Source organism: Tasmannia lanceolata, unplaced genomic scaffold, assembly GCF_043159265.1.
Source record: "Tasmannia lanceolata isolate RefF3 unplaced genomic scaffold, GAP_Taslan_0.1 ptg000037l, whole genome shotgun sequence".
NCBI lineage: Eukaryota > Viridiplantae > Streptophyta > Magnoliopsida > Canellales > Winteraceae > Tasmannia > Tasmannia lanceolata.
Genome location: NW_027518714.1, coordinates 12,730,962 through 12,756,915, shown reverse-complemented (window position 1 = coordinate 12,756,915; position 25,954 = coordinate 12,730,962). Strand labels below are relative to the sequence as shown.

General features: G+C 37.6%; 2 protein-coding genes across 6 annotated transcripts; both read left to right on the top strand.

Moving 5' to 3' along the window:
• Positions 1-103: 103 nt before the first annotated feature.
• LOC143861065 (putative F-box protein At4g22180) lies at positions 104-6,765 on the top strand. Of its 2 annotated transcripts, none has more exons than XM_077371952.1 (3): positions 104-220; positions 5,186-5,244; positions 5,351-6,765. In XM_077371952.1, the coding sequence occupies exon 3, from the start codon at positions 5,417-5,419 to the stop codon at positions 6,443-6,445; it is 1,029 nt and encodes a 342-aa protein (XP_077228067.1). In that variant the 5' UTR covers positions 104-220; positions 5,186-5,244; positions 5,351-5,416; the 3' UTR covers positions 6,446-6,765. The 2 variants fall into 2 exon arrangements, with proteins under 2 accessions (XP_077228067.1, XP_077228068.1); XM_077371953.1 differs by lacking the exon at positions 104-220 and adding an exon at positions 712-731.
• A 4,253-nt stretch (positions 6,766-11,018) lies between these two features.
• On the top strand, positions 11,019-24,720 carry LOC143860817 (F-box protein At2g17036-like). 4 transcript variants are annotated; one of them, XM_077371646.1, is made up of 3 exons: positions 11,019-11,105; positions 23,213-23,271; positions 23,362-24,720. In XM_077371646.1, exon 3 carries the CDS (start codon positions 23,431-23,433, stop codon positions 24,472-24,474), a length of 1,044 nt encoding a protein of 347 aa, XP_077227761.1. In that variant the 5' UTR covers positions 11,019-11,105; positions 23,213-23,271; positions 23,362-23,430; the 3' UTR covers positions 24,475-24,720. The 4 variants fall into 4 exon arrangements, with proteins under 4 accessions (XP_077227761.1, XP_077227759.1, XP_077227760.1 ...); XM_077371644.1 differs by having other exon boundaries at positions 11,056-11,105; positions 23,213-23,305; XM_077371645.1 differs by lacking the exon at positions 11,019-11,105 and adding an exon at positions 17,167-17,405.
• Positions 24,721-25,954: the final 1,234 nt, after the last annotated feature.

The following is a 25,954-nucleotide window of genomic DNA, read 5'->3' as shown; positions in this document are numbered from 1 at the left end:
ATAATCCTTTTGGGCATTTGTTGGTTCTCTGGATCCGATCGGTAATAACCTTGGTTCCACCCGGTAAATAATCTGTCTAGATCCTATCCGTTTAATTTCGGATTCGGAAGGTCCATTGGAGTCTCATCGACACCCTTATTAGTTTGAAACGCCACGCCTTCCTTTTCCTCTCTGAGGGGTTTTATCTTCTCCTAGTTTCCCATTTCCTTTTTCACCTCAGGTTCGTTTTTCCAATTTCCTAATCTATATCCCCTCTATTTCCTTTTATGCGATGCTGAATGTTCTTATTCATCTCTGAAATTTTTCTTGTTTTTTCTTATTCTCTCTGTTCTGTTTTCATTTCCGCCATTATTTCTTCTTTTTTTTAATGGTATTTCCCCCATTATTATCTAGTTAGGGTTTCTTTTCTTCTTCTTTTTTGGTTTCTTGAGCTCTCTCAGCTTAATGTTTGTGATCTGGTGATTCTTTCTTGAAAAAAATATATCTTAATTGGTAGTTATTGCCCGTATTTATGATGCATAGATGGCTGATACTCCACTTGAGCCTATTGTTAAGTTCATTTAATAGATGGAGAGCTTCTTTCATTTTCGATGAATTATCAACAACTTCTTATGATCACTGCGTGATACAAACATATTCCTAACAATCATCTACAAAGAAAACCAAGAAGCAGAATAATAGGATGAAGGCCAAAGGATGATTGTGGTGATGCCAGCAGGTGGCCTCATTAGGTGGGGTTTTGAGCTGGCTTGTTTGGATATATAATCTAGGTGATTTTCGTTTGGGAGGGTAATGTTTTGTCCTTGTTTATATCTATTTAGTGATTAGAGAGGTCCTAATGGAATGTGGGTCATTGCTAGAATAGATACCTGAACTATGCATGCTATTTACATTGGATATTTTGAGTTCTCTGCTGTGTTCTTAACATCTCCACCTCTCAGTTAGCATAGGTTTCGTGACAAAAGAGAACCTATCCACTTGATGCCCCTCATAACATGTAGGTTGTTTTGGATATTCATGGATTTCTCTTTATTTAGTTTTATTTGTTTTGATATCCTAAAAATGTGAAGTTTTCTTCACCTCTCCTTTTGTTTTTTCTTGCCACAGACAGTTGTTGTTTCTGTATATTTTCATGTCAATTCCCTTGATTTTGTCAGTCATGTAAATGGGTCATGTTGGTTCCTTTGTTTCTAGCTGAAAGTGTAATTTGGGTGATCCATGTAGTGTGCTAAGTGTTGTGCTTAGCTTGTTCACCAGCCTATAGAATAATATTTTCTTTTCTTTAACCTCTAAGGTTTTCATTTAGTAGTTCCATATGAGGTTATGCTCTTTCTTTGATATTTAAGGCATGCTTTGCCCCTTTTATGTGAGAATCGATTTTCGTGTCATCAATATACAAAGACTATTACATAAGACAAATAAAATCTTTTAGATGATCTTCAGAAGAAATCCTTTCCATATTTTGATGAATCTTCAGGCTGCGCCCCCCTTCATAGCACCATTTTTGTCATTTTCATCTCTGCTTTACCCCTGCATATCTGTCCATATAAAACCCAATTCAGTTTCAGGGTCTTCTGCTTTCTAAAATGGTAGAAGACCAGTATTCTTAATATTTTTTCTGCTGTTTATTTTTCGTACTATTCATTTTGGTGGATCCGTACTGATTATTGAAGATGTTGTGAATATGCTTGGTTTTTCTTTTGGGTGTTGAAACTATCTTGTTCATTGCTCTCTGTGAGTCTAAAACCTATTTCTCGTAGCTTATTTCTTGAATTTATTTAACTTCGTAACTTGTGTACCATTTTTTAGAGTTATGATAAACTGAAGGGTGCCCTTGCAAAAAACCAACTACCAGGGCGCCCCTATTGGTCCTTTTGAAAGAAGTGCATTTATTGTTCTATTTGTAGAGGGCGAGCCTTGGCGCAATGGTAAGGTTGCTCCATTGTGACCTGGTGGTCACGGGTTCGTGTCACGGAAACAGCCTCTCTACAAAGCCCGTAAAGGCTGCGTACATCTAGCCCTCCCCAGACCCCGCAATGACAAGAGTCTCGTGCACTGGCCACTCCTATTGTTCTATTTGTTTGCACTATTTTTCATACATTTCTATGCCCGTTATTAATGCACTTTGTTGTGTTTGACCAATGTGAGCGACCTTGTATCTGGTTTTTGCAGGGGCGCCCTTCATTTTATCATTCCTCCATTTTTTTATCATTTTGTAAAAATAAAGTGTTAGCCCCTATTTTCTCTTCTTCTGTAGCATTAATCACCCCTCTTGAGTCGGAGCAAGAAGCATTCTCTTCTTGCTCCAGAATTTTGCTCATGCTCCTGCTTCTAAACCTGATCGTCCCTGTCACCATGGTTTTCTAACTCTAATTGATTTCATATTTATGCCTTGATTTTGCGACATTGCCTTAGTTGAGGTAGAGCTTCCAAAGGAGACATTTACTGAGGGTTGGGAGCCAACGAATAGCTCATATTTAAGTATGACTTTGATCATTGAGTGTCTTAATCTATATTTTTCTCATATTTCCATTAGTAACATGGTGTAACACTTAAGTATTCGACTATTCATTTTAAATGACAGTTGCAGTTCTAACATTGAAGAGATTATTGTCGTGTATTCTTTTTGAAGCATAAGTACAGAATTTCTAAAATAATATTTTCTTTTCCTTTTGAAATTGCATCGAAGGATTACTCCAGAATTTCCCAAATAATATTTTCTTTTCTTTAAGAATTGAATTCAAAGTGGTTTCTAATTTTCTACAAGTCAATGCATCCACCCTCAACAGAATGTGTTTTCGCTATTCAAGATTAACATTGATTGGATAGGAATTGTCCAAATGAATTGAAGATTGATCTCTAAATCATTATGCTTTGTAGACGTCCTATATTTCGTGGATATTTTAATGGATATTTGCTACTATATGTATGGGAGATTGAACAAGGAATGCCATTTTCAAACATAGAATGAAATTTTTTCTAAACATATGTATGGGAGATTGAACAAGGAATGCCATTTTCAAACTTAGATTGAAATTCTTTCTAAACATCAAATGTGTGTGTGTGTGTGTGTGTGTGTGTGTGTCTATATATATATATTCATTGTGCTTTGTAGACGTCCTATATTTCGTGGATATTTTAATGGATATTTGCTACAATATGTAAGTGAGATTGAACAAGGATTGCCATTTTCAAACTTAGAATGGATATTCTTTTTAAACATCAGATGTATATCTTTGAATATTTTCAAAACTACCTTGTTTGACTTTGTAAATTCTGACAACCTATTCCACCTTAAGACAAGACAGCCTATTCCACCTTAAGACAAGACCGGGCTTGATTGCCAATGGGTAGAACATCAGATGTCGAAGATCTTACCTGATGTCAAAGTCCCTTTAGCCATTTGTCGTCTCAAGCATAGTTTCTTCAATAAACCCATGTAATTTTGGATGGAAGCAGATTGAATTGCCTGTCTTGAAGACAGCTTTGTTAATAGTAAACATCTGAGTTTATGGTGTGCCAGTTATCATAAACACTACATGACTTTCAAATACCTTGGATATATAAGAAAATATCTTGTAGTCAGATGATTTGTATATTGGTAGTAGTTTGAATTGTAGCTGTTGTTTAGGATGTGAGTGGTGGCACATGTGAAAAGATAGGAATCCTTTATACATTTATTTAACATTTTTGGAATACTTTTAACAGATTCCTATATTTTGTTCTCTATATAAATTATAATCTGTACATGCTGTTGTTAAAACTGTTGTCTTGTGTCTGCATGTTTCCGCATCTCATTAGTCCTGATATTGATATACTGCTAGTTTGTTACTAATTGATATTTGTTTTTTGACTTCTAGAACACAATGTAGTATATTATATAAGTCTACCTCTACGGCACACTACTACTGAAAGATGGATATGCAAAGAAAAATCATGAAAAGAGACAAACATGGAAAAAATAATAAAAGAACGAATTAAATCAAATGAAAATGTTGATCCATATTCAAGCCCCAACAACATGTAAAAATGACACATTGAAAAACAACTCACATGTATGAAAATGTAAGTTATTTATATATAACTTTTACCATTTATATCCAGGAACATGAATATGCTGTCCTAAAAGCAACACTAAAATGAACAATAATTATCATGATTCTCTCTCTTTTGTTGAAAGCTTCAAAAGAAAGTGTTACTGTGTTAGGTGGAATTCGCTTTTCAAATTATTTCTATTCAAAGAGCTCTATGCCAAAATCTGTACACTGGAGTCCAGTTTCTTTACGTCTCCCTCAATGTCTTTCTAGCTAAATAGATTTTTGGAATCTGGCTCACAGTAGCTCTAGATTATTAAATTTTCAGATACTATATTAATTTTTTCATACTGTTATATGGCTATACCAATGTTAAAAAAATCAGCTGTTGACTTTAAATTCGTGGATGTCGATAGTGGCTCAGCCGATTTTGAGTTTTTTTTTTTTTTAATTTCCTTTCAGCTGAAAGATTGATTTTGAATCGGTTTTGAATTTTTTAACATCCAGTATGAATTTCGATGATAGAAAAAATTGATAAAGTTCCTATTTACTAATAGGCATTTGTGAACAGGTCCTCTTTTTGGGAAATAAAACCTTAGTATTCATTAATGTAATAACCATAATAGGGCACTGGAACTCCAGCCAAGAGGAATTAAAAAATGTGGCAATCTACTAAAGGAGACTATAGTGAAGAGGTTAAGATTTTTTTGTTAATGTATTGTAAGATGCAGTATCAAATTTCATTAGCTCTGTAATTGTATATATTACATTGATCTTTTAAGAACTATTTATTAGTCTATGAAAACCTTGCTGTACTGTTTAATTTTTTTTAGTTTACGCTACATTGTGATTCTGCGCTTATGGTGCCAAAAGAAGTGTTAATATTTTATTGATAGTGAGGCCTATGGATTATGCTTCTGATAGTGCATGTGCTGCCCAAATTTGGCCTATTCATCCCCTTTATCCCGATGAGAATCATTTTCCATTTTATGAAACTTCACCGTAAATTAAACTTTTACTACATAATATGAAATCTTTTCAACCGTGTATGTGGGAATCAGGATCATTCACATTAATCCTATCTATTTTTTGGATAGTTTTTCCTTTGACATCAATTCCATGTGCTTGCTGATGTTGAGTTTTCCTTGCAGAGCTGAACGATGTGTTGACCAGAAAGCTTGGAGAGGCTGGAGGATACTCTAGCATTGAGGTGTTACCCTCATCCTTTTCGACATTCTCTAGAGTCATGCCATTCTGCCCCATTCTTTTATTTTATTTTATTTTATCTATGCTGATTTGGTTCTTTTGGATTTCAGGCGCCGAATCACTGAATAGAGTTCTTAGTGGTTTTTTCAAGAGTCAAGTGGTAACCAGGAGAAAGAATGGATAGCTGTGATGTGAGGAGTTGGTGTGATCTTCCCGAGGACTTGTTGGAGTTGATTATAAAGGGGTTCGATCTAAAGGATATTGTCCTTCTCGGTGCGGTTTGTGTCTCATGGAGTTCTTTTGTAAGAAAGATACCCAAAGTCCCTCTTCTACTGTTCACAGAACGAGGAAATTGGGGAGATAGTTTGGAGTGGTTCTACAGTCTTTCTGATGGCAAGTGTTTCAGGTTACCTAATCAGGGTGCTCCCAGGGGAAGGTGTTGTGGTTCTTTTGAACGATGGTTGATAATAGATATGGATCATCAATACTCTCTATTGGATCCATTCTCAAACACTCAAATACTACTTCCGCCACTTTGTGAAGAAGTGGAAGGCCTTCGCATGGCTATTTTATCATCAGCCCCTATTTTAGACAGTAACAATAACATCGTCAACTACAATGAATGCATGATTGTGGGGTATTCTGAATTTGAAAAGCTTGGTTTCTATAGATTAGGAGATAAAACATGGAGTCTCTTAGAAGTAGAAGAATATTGTGAAGATTTCATATTTTCTGAGGGTCGGTTGTATATCCTAACTAGCGAAGCGGGGCTCATAGTTTGGGTGTTAAGTCCCAACCCAAGATGCAGAATGAAGTGCCCAGTAAACTTTCGCTATGCCAAGATGCACTTGAAGAAGTTAGTGGAGTCTGGTGGAGAATTATTGTTGATCGGAGAAACTGAAGAGGAGGATTTTAGGGTGTTTAAGCTAGATCGGAGCAGTGCTGAATGGAATTGGGTCGCGGTAGAAAGTTTGGGCGATCAAATGCTCTTTGTTAGTCGCATTGACTCTAAATCTCTCTCTGCTATCGACTTCAAGTTTTGGGGCTTGAGAGGAAATCACATTTATTTTACAATCTACAATTGGGATGATCATTATCATGATTTGTGTGCTTTCAATTTAGAGGACCGGGAAATAGATTTTTGTTTTCAGATTGATTCAGGAAGTGCGGAAGACGTCATTTTGGTTGCACAAAATTCACAGTAAGGTGAATTATAATGGGATTGTAGGCCTGGGGTGGCTTTGTTGGATGTTCTTGAAACCTGGAAGCTTGGAAAAAGAAAGGAAGGTCTCTCTCTGTTCAACCCAGGAAAAGTGAGGAGCCCGATAATGGCCGTAAGTATACATTTCTTTTTCTCTTTTGAATGACTAAAGATCCATGTGATCGTATTCTATAAGTAGAAGAATAACAGTTGGTATCAAAACTTCCTGTTGAAGCCTTTCGAATCTAGTGAAAATTGATATGTTATAGAAAACCTGCTACTCTGGGCAGTCACCCAAAAATGCACTGCTGCTGTTGACCTGTTTCTGGCGAGTAGCCGGTCCCATTATATTCTCCACTAACCCATGGATCATCCCATAAAATTTGAGATTTGGGATTGATCCGATGGTTGTTCTTTCAAATTTTCTCTCAAAAAACTGATGTTTATCACCTTAAAACTGGAAATTCCAGTTTCTGGAATTGTAGCCCAGAGAAAAGTAGGAGGAAAAAGTTTTACAACTGATGAGAATGGACATAGTTTAATAACTAACTATGGTTTTCGTATTAACGTGTTATGAACTGAGGTTCCAATCGGTTGTAGTGAACGAGTCAGATGGGGATATGCTCAGTAATATTATTTAGCAAACTGAAGGTATTAATGTGTCATAAGTATGTTTGTACTGATCAGTATATTGTAGCCCCCTCCGAAACATCTGAAAGGGACTATGGTTAATGAATGCATAAAGTTCTGTTTGTTGTCAACCTCGTAGATAAGTGGAAGGGTGTCATTACCAATATAGAGAGAGTGAGAGGGAAGAGAGAGAGAGAGATCCATAAGCCGGCCCTGCTTTTGTGAACTAAACACATGAAAATTATGGAAACTATAGGATACCTAGATAACTTGAAAATGGGGCTCTCCTAACTTATCACAGGCTAACATTTAATCTTTAGGGACACGTCTATCTGATCAGATCCGTCCATTCGCGACCATAAGTTTGGCTGGCATGGGACTAAGACCATGTGGGTCCCCTCATGACTTTTTGACTCATTCATCAGTCTTGATTGCACAATTCTCATAGTAGATGGTCACCATTGATGATCTAAACCGTTCATGTGTTGGACCATACAACTAAGCCACCCCTCAAAAAACTCATCTCATGAGGTTAAAGATTCCAACCCTATTGAAACGTTTTGGGTCGTTCAATTAATGCAGAACTCCATACAAAAACAGATCTTACTGGTGGGGCTGTCACATGATCGGAACCGTTCATCTGGTACGCCACCCCTCTACATGTCACTTAGGAGATGTTGTGGGTCCACCAAGATTTCAAGTAATCCAAAATTATCATTGATTGGACGGTTGGAGCCGTCCATTTTGAGATGATCATCGCATACAAGGTAAGGTGCAACTTCATTGGAATTCAACAATGGCGCACAGACTAGCACAGTGGTTCCCATCTTGAATGATTCATTCTTTAGGCCTTGCTTTGTGGGTCTGTTTGGATGCCATAAAACCGGGCATCAATCGGTATGGTTGATGAGCAAAAACTGTTCAGAACAGAGAGAGAGAGAGAGAGGGGCCGAAGCTTTCTAAAGACTTTAGTTTCCCCACTTATGCAAGGGGCTAATATGGAAATAAGTTCCAACAATGCCTGCACTAGGAATAAGAGCTGCACCCCAAATTCAAAGCAACTAATATGCCCTTGAAAAAAAAAGAGAAATAGAGTACGAGGAGAAAAGACTTAATAAAATGAGACCCCAACCCTTTCTTTTACAAAAAGTGAAAGGATATGAAGGCACTCCTTCAAAAGAAAAGTACCCATACGTTTTAAAAATAACACCTTTTGACAACACAAGTGTCATTTGATTGGAAATACTATTTCACACAAAAGTAAGTGTCTATTTGAAAAAAACACAATTTTCTATTTTAGAAAATAAAATATTTTAAAAATATCCAACAGTAGGAGTGCCAACGGATCCACCTATGTCCGAGTCATTATGTATTAAAATTTCTTATCGGTCGGATCGGATTCGGAGTGTTCTTCGGGTCCTACTTCCTACATCTCGGTCACGACCCATTTAAAACCGGAGTGTCCTCCTACTTACATTTTACACCTTTAAAATTCTCTAAAAGGGCGAATGCAAATGTGACCGGTAGCTGTGAGGGTGGGTCGTAGAGGGAGCAAGACGATGGGCTATGGACTTAAAGCCAATGGTTAGATAGTTAGGGAATGACGAGAGGAGGGTGATTGAGACTTGAGAGAGATGAATGAAAAGGGAAATTATATTTGCGCCAAGTGTTTTGATAAACATGCGCTCCACTTGTTTGTCGTGTAGTATTTAAAGGGATGATGTCAGAGGATATTACGGTTCTCAAAAAGCGCTTAAAACCCTTTAAGTGCTAGACCACAAACAAGTGGAGCGCATGTTTATCAACACACCTAGCGCATATATCATTTCCCGAATGAAAAATACAAAAAATAGGAATGGTTCAAAAAGATGTATATGACTTAGGTATGGTTAAAAAAAATGTATATGACTTATTTTACTAAAATACCCCTAAATTAAGAGAAATTATATGATGAGGGGCACATAAACATGTAACTGTGGTATGATAGAAGTACCACCCTTGATATTTGATCCAATAGCAGCTCCTCAAAAAGTGAGCTGTTGTTGGATCAAATATCTAGGATGGGATGATGAGTACTCGTTTATAAGGGAGGTTAAAGTATAAAAGAATAAATAACGCCTTCTCCAACAGCTTAAGCTTTCATATGATATCAAAGCAAAGGTTGTGATTTCAAACCTCCTCCTTGATGTCAAAAATTCATATGCAATTGTCAACCCAAAAGTGGGCCCACATGTGCCACGTGTAGGCCAACCCAAAGAAAGAGGGGCCACACGTGAGGGGAAGTATTAAAGTATAAAAGAATAAATAAGGCATTATTTTCTGGAATGGTAAGAATAAATAAGGCCTTCTCCAATAGCTTAGGCTGCGTTCGGCAACAGTTTTGACCAGATTAAACCCCTGATTCATTCCCCAGCAATCCAGCATATGCAGATGGAGAGAGAGAGAGAGAGAGAGAGAGAGAGTTTTGGGTGATTTGGGGGTTTTAGGAGGGAGATTTTGAAGTTAGAAGTATAACGTAAGCCATAAAGCATGGCTCCCCCCTCTCTCTATCTCTCTGCATGAACAGTTGGTGGGCCCAAATATTAATTTGCTTAAATAGCAAGGTAGGCCCACCTATGTTTTTCAAAATGAACCGTACGGCCCACACCATAGGATGACCCAAACCGTCCATTTGATGGGTCACAACATAAATAGGTTGTATCCAAAAAAATCATTTACACAGGATAATCGCAACCCTCTTATCTAAAGAGAAGCTGCATATTATGTAAACCTTATAGATCGGAGGGTTGTTATCATCATGTGGAAATGATTTTGGGGGCACAACCTATTTACGTTGTGGCCCAGCAAATGGACGGCTCGGATCATCCTATTGTGTAGACCGTACACTGCATTTTGAAAAGTACAAGTGGGGCCTACAATTGGGCCTTAATGTAGTGTGTGGGCGTGGGGGGTGGGGGGAATAGCCTCCCGGGGGGATATCAGTACCCTACTTATTTTTAAAACAAACATCATTCTTAATCTTCTCATTCTCCAACCGAACAAAACACGGAAATGAGCTTTTATGAATGTTTGCCAAACTCACCCTTGTAATTGGGTGTTTCACAAGGCCCTTTATCATTTAATTTCTTCCTAAAAATAATACCTATATTCATAAAAAGTTAGAGGGTAATTTCATAAAATAGTAAATAATAAAATGGGATTTGGGACTGTCCCGGGGCTTTTTTAGGTTGCCTGGATCCTACTCGTAATAATTTCGGATCCTATGATAAGAGTCCGGAAATGTGTTGATGTATCCTGGTATATAATCTGTCTGGATTAGGGGTGCAACTTGGGTCGGGTTTTACCCGACCCACATCGGCCCAACCCGAAAATAACATGGGTCGGGTTTAGAAATCATGGGTCTTGGGTAGGATCGGGTTTTAAATTGGAAAACCCAAATCATGGGTCTTGGGCAGGGCCGGGTTTAAAGAAAAAAAAAACTCGAAAATCGAAACCCGACCCGACTCATATCGGTGTGAATTTCTTAAATATCTCTTGCATAACATAGAAATTTATTTTCCAACATATTGATACAATTGTTTTAATTGAGGTGATCATGTTTGTTATGTGAAAATATAGTGTCCATTTTATATTTATATACACAATGATTAATTTAGAGATTTTTGGTGTGAAGATTTGTTTTTTTTTTTGCTACAAGCTTTAAAATTAGTGAAGCTATCCTTGCTAAAATATGAAAACCCCGACCCAATTCGTGAAGCTATCTTGGGTAGGTCGGGTTTAAGAATCTCAGGTTTCTGGTAGAAAATTATACCCGACCCGACCCGAGATAATTCTCGGGCAGCGTAGCGTTTTGAAAAACCCGACCCGCCCGACCCGAGTTGCCCCTGGTCTGGATCCGCTCTGTTTAAGTTCGGATTTGGAAAGTCCATCGGACTGTCCTGCTCCATCGACACCCTTATTTGTTTGCATCATCGACGTTTTCATCTCCGCGTCATCTCCTTTTCCCATTTTACCTCCTTTTACCTTTCTCCATGGTAAGCAATTCAACCCAAAACCTAATCTATTTCCCCTCTATTTCCTTTTATGCCATTATCATTTACTTAGGGTTTGTTGATGTATTCCAATTCTCACTACTGGTTATTCTTTGTACTGTGAAACATTGCCTTGCAATATTGTGCATGTCTCTATGGTTTAGGTTTTTACTTGTTTAACTGCACAATACTGATTAATGATCGATACAAATTGTGAGAAGTCTGATTTTGAGTACATTTTCAAATATCTAAAGATTAAACCACTGTTGTTTTCATATTTAGTTTACTTTACCTGAAATCCCCAATTTCATCAAAGGAGAAAGATGTATTAATGATGACCATTTCAAGGAGAAACAATGTGGTTTAAATTCTTAGGAGATTTATGTCATCAAGGACATGTTTCTATTAGCAGAGTATGTATTTATTAGGCACTCTTGACACTGGAAATGTATTCAGCCTCTTCATGTAGTAGTTCATTTGTGTTCTTTGGATTTGTCTTGTTATTTAAGCTAATATTCCATGTTCAAAAAAAAAAAAATTGATGGTTTCCAAACGTGGCCTTTATATCATAAAATAAACATGTTTTTTGGAGGTTTATATCATAAAACGATGAGGTCATACCCTATACCAAAAATGAAAAACGACTTTTGGTAGTTGTTGGATTTGATTTTGATTGGCTACGCTCTGTCTGTGGTTTGGATTTTTTCTGTCTTGAATTCTGTTTGGCCATGATGTTTTATTGAATGTTTATCGCCGCTTATGTTGCTGCTTGAAGACTATAAAAAATCATCATTTCTCATGCCCACTTGAAGAGGACAAAAAATGGGAGAGGCAAAGAGAGAGTCTAGCTGCCTTCACTTTAATATGGTTTTCTGTTGTGCTTGCAGCAGGAGCTGTCTCTCCATCCCTTTCATAATTTTCTTTTTCTTTTTCTTTTTGGTGTTTTATACTCTTGTTTTTTCAAGTGATTATTTTGGCAATTCGACATCATGCCATCAAATCTAAGCTTAAGCGAAACTGCGTAAGGATTGAGGCCAGAAAACTTCTGTTGGGTCTCGTCTCCAACAAAAAGAGAAATGTATACTGGTTCAAAGGGACTGCAACATAAACAATAAAATGTAAAGAGTAAGAAGATGAGGAAGAAGACTTTTTTTCTCTTAAGTAGTTGTTTTTCATGTTGTTAACGAGTGGAGTCGATTACGAGTATGTTCAGAGGTACAGAGGTGCTCGGTGGTTGAAGAGTTCTGTCATTGTGAGAGTTGGCCCATTGGTGTATGCAGGAAAGCCATGATGCTTCCCACCATTACTACTTTCTCCATCAGTCTTGGTTGCGGGGCGTAGAAGGAATCCGATTGTTAAGATGTCTTAATCTTGAATTTTCTTTTTTACTCTGGTTTACGATAAATAAACAAATTTCAATAAGCATAAATAGGTGAAAATAAAAACTATGATGTTGATCTTTGCTGGTCATTAATATCTTGCAATGTTTACAAAATGATGAATCGACACACGAGATAATTTGATGAAGAATTTATGTTTTCTTTTGTAAAAGAGTCCATGTTTGTTAATTGTCATTGTTTCTTACTATCAAGCTTCAAAACATATTTATATTTAGTTTTCAACAGACTGATATTTGAGAAGAGTCTGTTTTTATTCTGCTTATATTTTGATTCTTTTAAGCTTTAATTCGTAATCAGTTTTCTGCAGTTCAATTTCATATTGTTCATTTTGGTGGGATTCGTACTAATTATTGAAGATGTTTTTTGTCATTTGTTTTGAATATGCTTGTTTTTTCTTTTGGTTGTTGAAACTATCTTGTTCATTTCTCTTGGCTAGTCTAAAACCCATTTCCTGTAGATTTTTTCTTGAATCTATTTAATTTTGTGACTTGTGTATCCTATTTTATCATTTTGTAAAATAAAGTGTTAGCCCCTGTTTTCTCTTCTTCGATAGCATTAATCACCCCTTAACTTGGAGCAAGAAGCATTCAGAATTTTGTTCATGCTCCTGCTTCTAAACCTGCTCTTGTTCCTATCACCATGACTTGGAGCATTAATCACCCTGCTCTTCTTCGGTAGCATTAATCACCCCTTGACTTGGAGCAAGGAGCATTCAGAATTTTGTTCATGCTCCTGCTTCTAAACCTGCTCTTGTTCCTATCACCATGGTTCCATCAATACTACCTTAAATCAATTGATTTCATATTTATGCCTTGGGTTTGCCATTATCTAGACATTGCCTTAGTTGAGGTAGAGCTTCCAAAGGAGGCATTAACTGAGGGTTGGGAGCCACGAATAGCTCATATTTAAGTATGACCTTGATCGTTGAGTGTCTTAATCTATATTTTTCTCATATTTTCATTAGTAACATGGTGTAACACTTAAGTATTCGACTTTTCATTTTAAATGACAGTTGCAGCTCTAACACTGAAGAGATTATTGTCATGTATTCTTTTTGAAGCATAACTACAGAATTTCTCAAATAATATTTTCTTTTCCTTTTGACATGGCATCAAAGGATAACTCCAGAAATTCCCAAATAATATTTTCTTTTCTTTAAGAATTGCATCCCGGTAAATAATCTGTCTAGATCCTATCCGTTTAATTTAGGATCTGGAAGGTCCATTGGAGTCTCTTGGTCCATCGACACCCTTATTAGTTTGCAACGCCACGCCTTCCTTTTCCTCTCTAAGGTTTTCATCATCTCCTTCTCCCATTTTACCTCGTTTCCCATTTCCTTTTTCACCCCAGGTTCGTTTTCCTATTTTTTCTTTCTTCTTATACTTGTATTTTGAAACTCAGAATATATGTTTCCCCCCTTTCTCCATGGTAAGCAATCCAACCCTTTCGGAAATCAAAATCCTACACAAACCCTAATCTAGATCCCTCTATTTCCTTTATGCGATGCTGAATGTTCTTGTTCATCTCTGAAATTTTTCTTGTTTTTTCTTATTCCATTACATATGTATTGTCTCTCTGTTCTGTTTTCATTTCCGCCGTTATTAATTTTTTTTTAATGGCATTTGCGCCATTATTATCTACTTTTGGTTTTCTTTTTCTTTTTTTGGTTTCTTGAGCTCTCTCAGCTTAATGTTTGTGATCTGGTAATTCTTTCTTGAAAAAAATATATTAATTTGTAGTTCTTGCCCGTATTTATGATGCATAGATGGCTGATACTCCACTTGAGCCTATTGTTAAGTTTTTTTTTATCGGCAAGATGGGGTTAGGCGGACCCCGACCAGATTCAATAAAGAAAGGGAAAGAGATTACAAAAATAAGGGGGGCCTGAAACAGTCCAGAAAAGGAAATACAAGTCGAGTAGGATCAATACAAACACAACCAGGTAGAGGAAAGCATTGGGGTGGATCACATCATTTTTGAACCAGTAGCAGCTGCTATCCATACTCGAGGGAAAATTAAGCTTCCAGGAGTTTGCGGATTTATGAAACAGGTGATCACAAGGTTGCATTAACCTCCAGTAAGAAAGGATCCAAAGCATCCTCCAGGCCAGAGGTCATTCATGAAGAGAATTCCAAAATTTCGATGTAGAATTCTTGAAGAAGTCAGGAGCGATTGTATATTTTTCCTTCCGCATCATCTTTAATGATATCTTGAAGCAGAGTGGGGACATACTCTCCAGTTATGAGATGCCCTTTAGTTGGGCAATCGTGTTTAGATAGGAAGTTAGCCGCGCGGTTTGCCTTCCTCCAAGTATGGGAAATGCTCCATTCTCTGAAGGTCAGAAGGGTCTGAAAGATCCTAGCCAGGGAGGGCCTCCTTCTCCAGGGGCAGGGGATTTTCCTTTTGACTATATTTACGGCAAGAAGAGAATCCGATTCAATCCAAATATTTTCAAGATTCATCTCAGAAGCAATTGAGAAGCCGTGTTTTATGGACTCAAGTTCGAGATCCTGGAAAGTCATAATATCTTTCGGGAGAGAAAACAGGGCGAAAGCTTCCCCATTTGAAATTCTATTGTTAAGTTCATTTAATAGATGGAGAGCTTCTTTCATTTTTGATGAATGATCGACAACTTCTTATGAGTTCGATCTATCAAATGATTTCTTGGGCTGTCATCACACAATTCAATTAGTTAGCCAGTTTTTGCGTCAGTCAGATCACTGCGTGATACAAAACATATTCCTAACAATCATCTACAAAGAAAACCAAGAAGCAGAATAATAGGATGAAGGCCAAAGGATGATTGTGGTGATGTCAGCAGGTGGCCCCATTAGGTGGGGTTTTGCGCTGGCTTGTTTGGATATATAATCTAGGTGATTTTCGTTTGGGAGGGTAGTGTTTTGTCCTTATTTATATCTATTTAGTGATTAGAGAGGTCCTAATGGATTGTGGGTCATTGCTAGAATAGATACCTGAACTATGCACGCTATTTACATTGGATATTTTGAGTTCTCTGCTATGGTCCTAACCATCTCCACCTCTCAGTTAGCATAGGTTTGATGACAAAAGAGAACCTATCCACTTGATGCCCCTCATAACATGTAGGTTGTTTTGCATATTCTGGGATTTCTCTTTATTCAGTTTTATTTGTTTTGATATCCTAAGAGGGTGAGCCTTGGCGCAACGGTAAGGTTGCTTCATTGTGACCTGGTGGCCATGGGTTGAAGTCACGGAAACTGCCTCTCTGCAAAGCAGGGGTAAGGCTGCGTACATCTAGCCCTCCCAAGACCCCACAATGGCGGGAGCCTTGTGCACTGGACCACCCTTTTTTTTGTTTTGATATCCTAAAAATGAGAAGTTTTGTTCACCTCTCCTTTTGTTTTCTTGCCACAGACAGTTGATGTTTCTGTATATTTTCATGTGAATTCCCTTGATTTTATCAGTCTTGTAAATGGGTCCTGTTTGGTTCCTTTGTTTCTAGCTGAAAGTGTAATTTGGGTGATCCATGTAGTGCTTAGCTTGTTCACCAGCCTATAGTATAATTTCTTTCTTTCTTTAACCTCTAAGGTTTTCATTCCGTAGTTCCATGGTGAGGTTATGCTCTTTCTTTGATATTTAAGGCATGTTTTGCACCTTTTATGTGAGAATCGATTTTTGAGTCATCAATATACAAAGACTACTACATAAGACAAATAAAATCTTTTAGATGATCTTCCTTTCCATCTTATGATGAATCTTCAGGCTGCGCCCCGTACACTGCATTTTGAAAAGTATAAGTGGGGCCTACAATTGGGCCTTAATGTAGTGTGTGGGCGTGGGGGGTGGGGGGAATAGCCTCCCGGGGGGATATCAGTGCCCTACTTATTTTTAAAACAAACATCATTCTTAATCTTCTCATTCTCCGACCTAACAAAACACGGAAATGAGCTTTTATGAATGGTTGTCAAACTCACCCTTGTAATTGGGTGTTTCACAAGGCCCTTTATCATTTAATTTCTTCCTAAAAATAATACCTATATTCATAAAAAGTTAGAGGGTAATTTCATAAAATAGTAAATAATAAAATGGGATTTGGGACTGTCCCGGGGCTTTTGTAGGTTGCCTGGATCCTACTCGTAATAATTTCGGATCCTATGATAAGAGTCCGGAAATGTGTTGATGTATCCTGGTATATAATCTGTCTGGATTAGGGGTGCAACTTGGGTCGGGTTTTACCCGACCCACATCGACCCGACCCGAAAATAACATGGGTCGGGTTTAGAAATCATGGGTCTTGGGTAGGGTCGGGTTTTAAATTGGAAAACCCGACTCAATCTTGGGCAGGGCCGGGTTTAAAGAAAAAAAAAACTCGAAAATCGAAACCCGACCCGACTCATATCGGTGTGAATTTCTTAAATATCTCTTGGATAACATAGAAAATTATTTTCCAACATATTGATACAATTGTTTTAATTGAGGTGATCATGTTTGTTATGTGAAAATATAGTGTCCATTTTATATTTATATACACAATGATTAATTTAGAGATTTTTGGTATGAAGATTTGTTTTTTTTTTTTGCTACAAGCTTTAAAATTAGTGAAGCCATCCTTGCTAAAATATGAAAACCCCGACCCAATTCGTGAAGCTATCTTGGGTAGGTCGGGTTTAAGAATCTCAGGTTTCTGGTAGAAAATTATACCCGACCCGACCCGAGATAATTCTCGGGCAGCGTAGCGTTTTGAAAAACCCGACCCGCCCGACCCGAGTTGCCCCTGGTCTGGATCCGCTCTGTTTAAGTTCGGATTTGGAAAGTCCATCGGACTGTCCTGCTCCATCGACACCCTTATTTGTTTGCATCATCGACGTTTTCATCTCCGTGTCATCTCCTTTTCCCATTTTACCTCCTTTTACCTCTCTCCATGGTAAGCAATTCAACCCAAAACCTAATCTATTTCCCCTCTATTTCCTTTTATGCCATTATCATTTACTTAGGGTTTGTTGATGTATTCCAATTCTCACTACTGGTTATTCTTTGTACTGTGAAACATTGCCTTGCAATATTGTGCATGTCTCTATGGTTTAGGTTTTTACTTGTTTAACTGCACAATACTGATTAATGATCGATACAAATTGTGAGAAGTCTGATTTTGAGTACATTTTCAAATATCTAAAGATTAAACCACTGATGTTTTCATATTTAGTTTACTTTACCTGAAATCCCCAATTTCATCAAAGGAGAAAGATATATTAATGATGACCATTTCAAGGAGAAACAATGTGGTTTGAATTCTTAGGAGATTTATGTCATCAAGGTCATGTTTCTATTAGCAGAGTATGTATTTATTAGGCACTCTTGACACTGGAAATGTATTCAGCCTCTTCATGTAGTAGTTCATTTGTGTTCTTTGGATTTGTCTTGTTATTTAAGCTAATATTCCATGTTCAAAAAAAAAAATTTGATGGTTTCCAAACATGGCCTTTATATCATAAAATAAACATGTTTTTTGGAGGTTTATATCATAAAACGATGAGGTCATACCCTATACCAAAAATGAAAAACGACTTTTGGTAGTTGTTGGATTTGATTTTGATTGGCTACGCTCTGTCTGTGGTTTGGATTTTTTCTGTCTTGAATTCTGTTTGGCCATGATGTTTTATTGAATGTTTATCGCCGCTTATGTTGCTGCTTGAAGACTATAAAAAATCATCATTTCTCATGCCCACTTGAAGAGGACAAAAAATGGGAGAGGCAAAGAGAGAGTCTAGCTGCCTTCACTTTAATATGGTTTCTGTTGTGCTTGCAGCAGGAGCTGTCTCTCCATCCCTTTCATAATTTCTTTTTCTTTTTCTTTTTGGTGTTTTATACTCTTGTTTTTTCAAGTGATTATTTTGGCAATTCGACATCATGCCATCAAATCTAAGCTTAAGCGTAACTGCGTAAGGATTGAGGCCAGAAAACTTCTGTTGGGTCTCGTCTCCAACAAAAAGAGAAATGTATACTGGTTCAAAGGGACTGCAACATAAACAATAAAATGTAAAGAGTAAGAAGATGAGGAAGAAGACTTTTTTTCTCTTAAGTAGTTGTTTTTCATGTTGTTAACGAGTGGAGTCGATTACGAGTATGTTCAGAGGTACAGAGGTGCTCGGTGGTTGAAGAGTTCTGTCATTGTGAGAGTTGGCCCATTGGTCTATGCAGGAAAGCCATGATTCTTCCCACCATTACTACTTTCTCCATCAGTCTTGGTTGCGGCGTAGAAGGAATCCGATTGTTAAGATGTCTTAATCTTGAATTTTCTTTTTTACTCTGGTTTACGATAAATAAACAAATTTCAATAAGCATAAATAGGTGAAAATAAAAACTATGATGTTGATCTTTGCGGGTCATTAATATCTTGCAATGTTTACAAAATGATGAATCGACACACGAGATAATTTGATGAAGAATTTATGTTTTCTTTTGTAAAAGAGTCCATGTTTGTTAATTGTCATTGTTTCTTACTATCAAGCTTCAAAAAATATTTATATTTAGTTTTCAACAGACTGATATTTGAGAAGAGTCTGTTTTTGTTTTGCTTATATTTTGAATTCTCTTAAACTTTAATTCGTAATCAGTTTTCTGCAGTTCAATTTCATATTGTTCATTTTGGTGGGATTCGTACTAATTATTGAAGATGTTTTTTGTCATTTGTTTTGAATATGCTTGGTTTTTCTTTTGGTTGTTGAAACTATCTTGTTCATTTCTCTTGGCTAGTCTAAAACCCATTTCCTGTAGCTTTTTTCTTGAATCTATTTAACTTTGTGACTTGTGTATCCTATTTTATCATTTTGTAAAATAAAGTGTTAGCCCCTGTTTTCTCTTCTTCGATAGCATTAATCACCCCTTAACTTGGAGCAAGAAGCATTCAGAATTTTGTTCATGCTTCTGCTTCTAAACCTGCTCTTGTTCCTATCACCATGACTTGGAGCATTAATCACCCTGCTCTTCTTCGGTAGCATTAATCACCCCTTGACTTGGAGCAAGGAGCATTCAGAATTTTGTTCATGCTCCTGCTTCTAAACCTGTTCTTGTTCCTATCACCATGGTTCCATCAATACTACCTTAAATCAATTGATTTCATATTTATGCCTTGGGTTTGCCATTATCTAGACATTGCCTTAGTTGAGGTAGAGCTTCCAAAGGAGGCATTAACTGAGGGTTGGGAGCCACGAATAGCTCATATTTAAGTATGACCTTGATCGTTGAGTGTCTTAATCTATATTTTTCTCATATTTTCATTAGTAACATGGTGTAACACTTAAGTATTCGACTTTTCATTTTAAATGACAGTTGCAGCTCTAACACTGAAGAGATTATTGTCGTGTATTCTTTTTGAAGCATAACTACGGAATTTCTCAAATAATATTTCTTTTCCTTTTGACATGGCATCGAAGGATAACTCCAGAAATTCCCAAAATAATATTTTCTTTTCTTTAAGAATTGCATCCCGGTAAATAATCTGTCTAGATCCTATCCGTTTAATTTAGGATCTGGAAGGTCCATTGGAGTCTCTTGGTCCATCGACACCCTTGTTAGTTTGCAACGCCACGCCTTCCTTTTCCTCTCTGAGGTTTTCATCATCTCCTTATCCCATTTTACCTCGTTTCCCATTTCCTTTTTCACCACAGGTTCGTTTTTCCTATTTTTTCTTTCTTCTTATACTTGTATTTTGAAACTCAGAATATATGTTTCCCCCCTTTCTCCATGGTAAGCAATCCAACCCATTCGAAACTCAAAATCCTACACAAACCCTAATCTAGATCCCCTCTATTTCCTTTTATGCGATGCTGAATGTTCTTGTTCATCTCTGAAATTTTTCTTGTTTTTTCTTATTCCATTACATATGTATTGTCTCTCTGTTCTGTTTTCATTTCTGCCGTTATTTTATTTTATTTTTAATGGCATTTGCGTCATTATTATCTACTTTTGGTTTCTTTTTCTTTTTTTGGTTTCTTGAGCTCTCTCATCTTAATGTTTGTGATCTGGTAATTCTTTCTTGAAAAAAATATATTAATTTGTAGTTCTTGCCCGTATTTATGATGCATATATGGCTGATACTCCACTTGAGCCTATTGTTAAGTTTTTTTTTATCGGCAAGATGGGGTTAGGCGGACCCCGACCAGATTCAATAAAGAAAGGGAAAGAGATTACAAAAATAAGGTGGGCCTGAAAGAGTCCAGAAAAGGAAATACAAGTCGAGTAGGATCAATACAAACACAACCAGGTAGAGGAAAGCATTGGGTTGGATCACATCATTTCTGAACCAGCAGCAGCTGCTATCCATACTCGAGCGAAAATTAAGCTTCCAGGAGTTTGCGGATCTATGAAACAGGTGCTCACAAGGTTGCATTAACCTCTAGTAAGAAAGGATCCAAAGCATCCTCCAGGCCAGAGGCCATTCATGAAGAGAATGCCAAAATTTCGATGTAGAATTCTTGAAGAAGTCAGGAGCGATTGTATATTTTTCCTTCCGCATCATCTTTAATGATATCTTGAAGCAGAGTGGGGACATGCTCTCCAGTTATGAGACGCCCTTTAGTTGGGCAATCATGTTTAGATAGGAAGTTAGCCGCGCTGTTTGCCTCCCTCCAAGTATGGGAAATGCTCCATTCTCTGAAGGTCAGAAGGGTCTGAAAGATCTTAGCCAGGGAGGGCCTCCTTCTCCAGGGGCAGGGGATTTTCCTTTTGACTATATTTACGGCAAGAAGAGAATCCGATTCAATCCAAATATTTTCAAGATTCATCTCAGAAGCAATTGAGAAGCCGTGTTTTATGGACTCAAGTTCGAGATCCTGGAAAGTCATAATATCTTTCGGGAGAGAAAACAGGGCGAAAGCTTCCCCATTTGAAATTCTATTGTTAAGTTCATTTAATAGATGGAGAGCTTCTTTCATTTTTGATGAATGATCGACAACTTCTTATGAGTTCGATCTATCAAATGATTTCTTGGGCTGTCATCACACAATTCAATTAGTTAGCCAGTTTTTGCGTCAGTCAGATCACTGCGTGATACAAAACATATTCCTAACAATCATCTACAAAGAAAACCAAGAAGCAGAATAATAGGATGAAGGCCAAAGGATGATTGTGGTGATGTCAGCAGGTGGCCCCATTAGGTGGGGTTTTGCGCTGGCTTGTTTGGATATATAATCTAGGTGATTTTCGTTTGGGAAGGTAGTGTTTTGTCCTTATTTATATCTATTTAGTGATTAGAGAGGTCCTAATGGATTGTGGGTCATTGCTAGAATAGATACCTGAACTATGCACGCTATTTACATTGGATATTTTGAGTTCTCTGCTATGGTCCTAACCATCTCCACCTCTCAGTTAGCATAGGTTTGATGACAAAAGAGAACCTATCCACTTGATGCCCCTCATAACATGTAGGTTGTTTTGCATATTCTGGGATTTCTCTTTATTCAGTTTTATTTGTTTTGATATCCTAAGAGGGCGAGCCTTGGAGCAACGGTAAGGTTGCTTCATTGTGACCTGGTGGTCACGGGTTCAAGTCACGGAAACTGCCTCTCTGCGAAGCAGGGGTAAGGCTGCGTACATCTAGCCCTCCCAAGACCCCACAATGGCGGGAGCCTCGTGCACTGGACCACCCTTTTTTTTGTTTTGATATCCTAAAAATGAGAAGTTTTGTTCACCTCTCCTTTTGTTTTCTTGCCACAGACAGTTGTTGTTTCTGTATATTTTCATGTGAATTCCCTTGATTTTATCAGTCTTGTAAATGGGTCCTGTTTGGTTCCTTCATTTCTAGCTGAAAGTGTAATTTGGCTGATCCATGTAGTGCTTAGCTTGTTCACCAGCCTATAGTATAATTTATTTCTTTCTCTAACCTCTAAGGTTTTCATTCCGTAGTTCCATGGTGAGGTTATGCTCTTTCTTTGATATTTAAGGCATGTTTTGCACCTTTTATGTGAGAATCGATTTTTGAGCCATCAATATACAAAGCCTACTACATAAGACAAATAAAATCTTTTAGATGATCTTCCTTTCCATCTTATGTTGAATCTTCAGGCTGTGTCCCCCTTCAGAGCACTATTTTCGTCATTTCCATCTCTGCTATTCCCCTGCATATCTGTCCATATAAAACCCGATTCAGTTTCAGGGTCTTCTGCTTTCTAAAATGGTAGAAGACCAGTATTCTTAATCAGTATGGAAGCTGATTGAATTGCCTCTGTCTTGAAAACAACTTTGTTAATAGTAAATACCTTGGATATATAAGAAAATATCTAGTAGTCAGATGATTTAAATTGGTTGCATTTTCTTCTTCCAACTTTTTGGTATTTTTTCATTGTGGCCCTTGCTCAGGCTCTCCATTGAAGATAATCCCATCATTTCGAATTCCTTGTTGGCCGCCACTTCTCTAGCTTGCAAAACCCTCTAGACACGATCCAATCTCTCTCCCTGTTACCCATTCCTTCTACTTCATTCCCATCCTCCTTAGGGTTTATTCACAAGTACCAGTTCTAGTAATTTTTAGGTCCATTTTTACCTCTTCTCCATTCGATTGTGGAAACATGGTGAGTTAGATGAGTAAAAATAGAAAGGTAGATTATGTTCTGCACTTTTGATTTTCCTACATTCCTGCTAAATTTCTGGTGTTTCGTTATATCTCTATTTATTTTAGTTTTTAATGGTTTTTTCCTCATTCAGTTCCTTGCTGATGTTGAGTTTTCTTTGCAGAGCTGAACGAGGTGTTGACCAGAAAGCTTGGAGAGGCTGGAGGATACTCTAGCATTGAGGTGTTACCCCCATCCTTTTCGACATTCTCTAGAGGCATGCCATTCTCCCCCATTCTTTTATTTTATTTTATTTTTTCTTTTGGATTTCAGGCGCCGAACCACTGAATAGAGTTCTTAGTGGTCTCTTCAAGAGGCACGTGTTAATCACTTAGAGAAAGAATGGATAGCTATGCTGTGAGGAGTTGGTGTGATCTTCCCAAGGACTTGATGGAGTTGATCATAGAGGGGTTCGATCTAAAGGATATTGTCCTTCTCGGTGCGGTTTGTGTCTCATGGAGTTCTTTTGTAGGAGAGATACCCAAACTCCCTCTTCTACTATTCACAGAACGAGGAAATTGGAGACATAGTTTGGAGTGGTTCTACAGTCTTTCTGATGGCAAGTGTTTCAGGTTACCTAATCAGGGTGCTCCCAGGGGAAGGTGTTGTGGATCTTTTGAAGAATGGTTGATAATAGATTTGGATCATAAATACTCTCTCTTGAATCCATTCTCAAGCACTCAGATACCACTTCCGCCACTTTGGGAAGAAATGTATGACGATGAAAGGAAGCCAGCAGTCCTTAGCATGGCTATTTTATCATCTGCCCCTACGTTAGACAGTAACAATGAAATCGTCAACTACAATGAATGCATGGTTGTGGGCTATTCTGAAAATGCAAAGATTGGTTTTTATAGACTAGGAGATAAAACATGGAGTCTCTTAGAAGGAGAAGGAGAAGAACTTATTGAAGATCTCGTATTTTATGAGGGTCGGTTGTATTCCCTAACTAGCAAAGCGGGGCTCATAGTTTGGGTGTTAAGTCCCAACCCAAGATGCCGAATGAAGTGCCCTGTGAACTTTCGCTATGCCAAAATGTACTTGAAGAAGTTAGTAGAGTCTGGTGGAGAATTATTGACGGTCGGAGAAACTAAAGAGGAGGAGTACAAAGTGTTTAAGCTAGTTCGGAGCGGTGATGAATGGAATTGGGTTGCGGTAGAGAGTTTGGGCGATCGTATGCTCTTTGTCAGTCGCATTGACTCTAAATCTCTCTCTGCTATCGACTTCAAGTTTTGGGGCCTGAGAGGGAATCATATTTATTTTACAAAGTACAATTGGAAAAAATATTATCATGATTTGTGTGCTTTCAACATGGAGGATGGAAAAATAGATGTTTGTTTTCAAATTGCTCCAGGATATGCAGAAGACGTCGTTTTGGTTACATAAAATTCATGGTAAGGTGGTGAGTTTTACTTTTACATGCATTCAAGCAAATGTTATTTTGGCTCTGAAAATTGAAACCTTGTCATTTTCTTTAGTGATATGCCACTTTGATCCAAAAACACAAATGCACATATCTGATATCTAGTCATTCTGGTAGAATGTTTCCATTCCAGTGACCTGGGTGTGAGCCTTTGGCCAAGAAAAAGTTTGGCTACTGTGGAGAATGAACACTCTTTTTGTTTGAAATGACATTTTGGGAAGTGCTAAACTGACAAATATTCCATGGAATATTTTTTAATGGTGGCCAAACACCGGATGGGATATCCTTTCAACATGTATCCATTCATGACATTCCACTAGATCAATGATCCACACTACACGTGTCCCCTTAGTGGGTCAAATATTGATTTCATGATGCGTGTTGATCTAATGTTGTTTAAGTTCTAAATATTGTTCTTGTTCTTAAAAATATTGACTATTGTCTGTTTTCTTATGTGAGGGATTTGATTTTTAAATGGGGGTTTTGAGGTATATGCGTTCTCTTGGTCCTCTTGTTTAGTCCCACATCGAATAGGAATGAAACTAGGAGGAGAGTGCTTGCGTATAAAACCCTGGCCCAACCCGAGATAGAATTCCCTCAATCCTAACCCGACCCAGCTTGAACCTCAGGTCGAGGATGTTCAACCCTAACCCAACGGCCACTAAATCTCTCAATCCTAACCCAACCCATTTGCTTTTTCCAAATCAGGTCGGGTTAAGTCCTAATGATACAATGCCTACACTTGAGTTCGATGCAACCAGTATGAGAAATAGACGAGGAAGAGGAGAAAACTTAATAAAATGAGACCCCAACCCTTTCTTTTACAGAGGGTGAAAGGATATGAAGGCACTCCTTTAAATGAACGTACCCATACATTTTAAAACTAACACCTTTTACAACACAAGTGTCATTTGATTGGAAATGCCATACCACACAAAAGTAAGTGTCTTTGAAAAAACACAAATTTCTAATTTAGAAAAGAAAATATTTTAAAAATATCCAACAGTAGGGGTGTCAACGGATCCACCCATGTCTTTGTCATTATCCATTCAAATCTCTTATCGGTCGGATCAGATTCGGAGTGTTCTTGGTCATACTTCTTACATCTCGGTCACAATCCATTTTCAAATTGGAGTGTCCTACTAGGTCCCACTTACATTTTACACCCTTTAAATTCTCAAAAAGGGAGAATGCAAATGATACCCGTAGCTGTGAGGGTGAGTCGTAGGGCAGCAACACGGTGGGCTAGGGCCTTAGAGCCAATAGTTAGATAATTAGAGAAGGACGATAGGATGGTGAATTGAGACCAAGGTTTTAAATTTCGGTTTCGGTACCTATTTCGGACCCCACCGAAATCCGAAATTTGGTAAAAATTAAAAAAGAATATTTAATTCATTTTGAAATTCCGAAATTTGGTAACATTTCTTCTTCTTTTTTAAATTA

Coding starts and splice junctions, on each gene's coding strand:
- LOC143860817 (XM_077371646.1), top strand. CDS start 23,431: ATGGATAGCTATGCTGTGAGGAGTTGGTGTGATCTTCCCAAGGACTTG.
- LOC143861065 (XM_077371952.1), top strand. CDS start 5,417: ATGGATAGCTGTGATGTGAGGAGTTGGTGTGATCTTCCCGAGGACTTG.